At 35.9% G+C, this 3,196-nt stretch overlaps 1 protein-coding gene across 1 annotated transcript; it reads left to right on the top strand.

The window, feature by feature from the left end:
• The first annotated feature begins 201 nt into the window (after positions 1–201).
• On the top strand, positions 202–2,085 carry LOC122007411 (bidirectional sugar transporter SWEET4-like). Its single transcript, XM_042563278.1, has 5 exons — positions 202–244; positions 311–347; positions 1,195–1,573; positions 1,669–1,788; positions 1,891–2,085. The coding sequence occupies exons 1-5, from the start codon at positions 202–204 to the stop codon at positions 2,083–2,085; spliced, it is 774 nt and encodes a 257-aa protein (XP_042419212.1).
• The last annotated feature ends 1,111 nt before the right edge of the window (positions 2,086–3,196 follow it).

The following is a 3,196-nucleotide window of genomic DNA, read 5'->3' as shown; positions in this document are numbered from 1 at the left end:
TACTTCATCCACATCTCCACCTTCTCGCAGTTACTTCATCCCTTCCAAGTGGCGCAGCCTCTCTGCCGCCACTTCATCGGCTCCTTCGAACTCTATTTAAATTCCCCCCTCTCCTCTTCCTAAGCTCACTCCTCGAAACTTAATCTGAGTTTCATCTCTCTGTTCAAATCTTCCCTCAATCTAGCAACAATATAATTAATCATGGTTTCTGAAGATGCCATCCGCACGGCAGTTGGAATTCTTGGTACGTGATAAAGTAACTTTGTTTATTCCGTGCGTCGATCGTTTGATTAACTATTTCTCTTTTCAGGGAATATAATTTCACTCGGTTTGTTCTTGTCGCCGCTGTAAGCATATACGAAAACTTTGGTCAATTCTTGTTAATTAAATTAAGGGTAATTTTACATGCAGTCTCTATTAGTAAATAAATCTTTGCATGCAATTTCCATCCATGAAAATTTTTGTTTTCACTCCCCAGTTAAACATATTTATCTAATTGCCCATGATATTTCCAGGTACAAAAGTCTAAAAATCAGTATAAATCTTCTTAAATTCAGTATATTAAATTAGAATCTAGTATATTTTCTATCAAATTGAGTACGATTTTTTTTTCACCTCAAAATATACTCGATTTTAGTTTAATGTGCTGAATTTAATATGAATTATACTTATTTTTAGACTATTTGTACCGAAAAATATGAGGGTTAATTTCGATAGAAAATATACTTGATCCTAGTATAGAGTATTGGATTCTAATGTAAAGTACTGAATTTAACAGGAATTATACTTGTTTTTAGATTTTTTATACCTAAAAAATAAGAGGGGCAATTTTGATAGAAAATATACTCGATTTTGATATAAAGTACCGACTTTAAGAAGAATTATACTCGTTTTTGGACTTTTTGTATTCAATTTTGGACTTTTTGTACCTAAAAAATCTGAGGGGCAATTTAGGTAACAATATTTGCATGAGAGAGTTAAAACAGGTAATACTTTACATGCAGGAATAGAAATAAAATTTTTTGGACATAAGGATTGCATACAAAGTTAACATTGTGATAGAGGATTTTTCTCTAATTTATCATTAAATTAAACAAATTCAATAATAAGAGAACTCGGTTTGTATTAAAATGCGATATCCGATCAATTCTTGATTATTTATGTGATATTTTAATCGTTGTTGTGGTCGGAAAGGCCGACGTTTGTGAGGATATGCAAGAAGGGATCTGTGGAGCAGTTCTCGGCGATACCGTACTTGGCAACGCTGCTGAACTGCATGATGTGGGTGGCGTACGGACTGCCGGCGGTGCACCCGCACAGCATGCTGGTGATCACGATCAATGGCTCCGGCCTGGTGATCGAACTCGCCTACGTGCTGCTCTTCGTGATCTACTCGCGAGGGGCGCAACGGGCGAGGGTGGCGTCCGCGGTGGTGGCCGAGACGGTGTTCGTCGGCGCCGTTGCCCTGCTGGTGCTGATGCTGGCGCACACCCACGAACGCAGGTCCATGATCGTCGGCATCCTCTGCGTCTGCTTCGGCACCATGATGTACGCCGCTCCCTTATCCGTCATGGTAAGTAATTCAATTCAAATCCCTCGTACGTGTCAATTTTATGGAGTGAGATAAATATTATGACAGAAAATGGTGAAACGAACTACATGTTGCAGAAAATGGTGATACAGACGAAGAGCGTGGAATACATGCCTCTCACCTTGTCGCTTGTGTCTTTCTTCAATGGCCTTTGTTGGACCGCCTACGCTCTCATCCGTTTCGATCCGTACATCACTGTAAGTATAGGAAATCAGTGTTTTGATTTAACCACACAAATCAGAAGAAGAAAAGAAACATTCAGTTCAGCTATAAGAACGTTAATTAATTGGTACGTGCAGATTCCAAATGGGTTGGGCGTGATGTTTGCGGTGGCTCAACTTGTGCTCTACGCCGTCTACTACAAATCCACGCAGCGGCAGATCGCCGACCGAAAGCGAAAGGTGGCGGAGACAGGGATGACGGAGGTGGTGGTGGTCAATGCCGAAGGCAATAACAAGGTTGGAAGCATCAACCATGAGATTCAAATCAATTAAGTTACAGCGCAAGCTGAAGCAATGTACCAGGGTCGTCGTTGTTACCTTGATGAATATTAACGTTATGTTAATAAGTGTGGAAGTTGTCTTCCCAAAGAAGCAATTGATCCTTATAATAAATTTGTCATCCTCACCCATGGGAATAAGTGATTTCATTGTCACGCAACTATATAAATGTTCTAATTGGGCCAACTGTTGGTATAAAATATATTTCACATTCGTGAAAAGAAGTAGTTGTGCTTTTTTTTATACTGAATTAATCAACTAAATTAGGAAGTTCAATTTGGCTTGGAAATTCCTTTTTTGAAATTAAATATATATTTTTAAATTTATTAGTTCAATTTTGATTTTAAAATACACAAATCATTAAACCGATTAAATGAATTAAACCAAAACTTCATCTAGTCAATTGATGTATCTGAATCAACAACAACATAAACTACCTAATATCAGTTGATTGATGATGTCATCAATTAGTTAATTAGGTAATTAACTGAATTAATTAATTTTATATTGATTTATTCAATTTTTACGGCAAAATTTAATTGTTAAAAAACAATTGGATTAATCTATTTCAGTTCGGTTTCGAACCAATTGCCACCCATAATTCTATGGATGACTTAAGTGATGTATAACTTTTTAACCATCTTCTTATCTATTGGTTCATTTGTGTAGTTAGAACTTCATTTGTCACGCTTTAGTGGTATCTCTTTTTCCCCAAATATACATACTAAATCTAACTCACTAAAATTTGATTTTTCATCGTCTTTGGGATAAAGACCACTATCAAGATGTGTTATACTTTTTCTATATCCTGAGTCTGAATATGTCAATTCATAAATTTCCACATCTAATTAAGTCATCTCTTTGACTCATGATCTTGGTCACATGTACACTAAGCATTTAAAAAAAAAATCACTTCTAGTATAAACATGAATTTAAATACTAAACTAGACATCAAGATCACATGAATTTGTAATTAAAACTTTCCCTTTCATTCAAACAATATATGTAAGAAATTTATCCCTAACCTCTTTTACAGAGTCACATATATTTTATTTCAATTGATTGTCTTTATAAAATAATCAAGTAGTGAAGATGGATTTCTATC

The sequence above is a fragment of the Zingiber officinale genome, chromosome 7B (assembly GCF_018446385.1).
Source record: "Zingiber officinale cultivar Zhangliang chromosome 7B, Zo_v1.1, whole genome shotgun sequence".
NCBI classification, from domain to species: domain Eukaryota; kingdom Viridiplantae; phylum Streptophyta; class Magnoliopsida; order Zingiberales; family Zingiberaceae; genus Zingiber; species Zingiber officinale.
The sequence above is the reverse complement of the archived record's forward strand: the minus strand, read 5'-3'. Positions and strand labels throughout refer to the sequence as shown.

Coding starts and splice junctions, on each gene's coding strand:
- LOC122007411 (XM_042563278.1), top strand. CDS start 202: ATGGTTTCTGAAGATGCCATCCGCACGGCAGTTGGAATTCTTG. Junction 245..310: donor CACGGCAGTTGGAATTCTTG/GTACGTGATAAA, acceptor TTCTCTTTTCAG/GGAATATAATTTCACTCGGT. Junction 1,789..1,890: donor GTTTCGATCCGTACATCACT/GTAAGTATAGGA, acceptor TGGTACGTGCAG/ATTCCAAATGGGTTGGGCGT.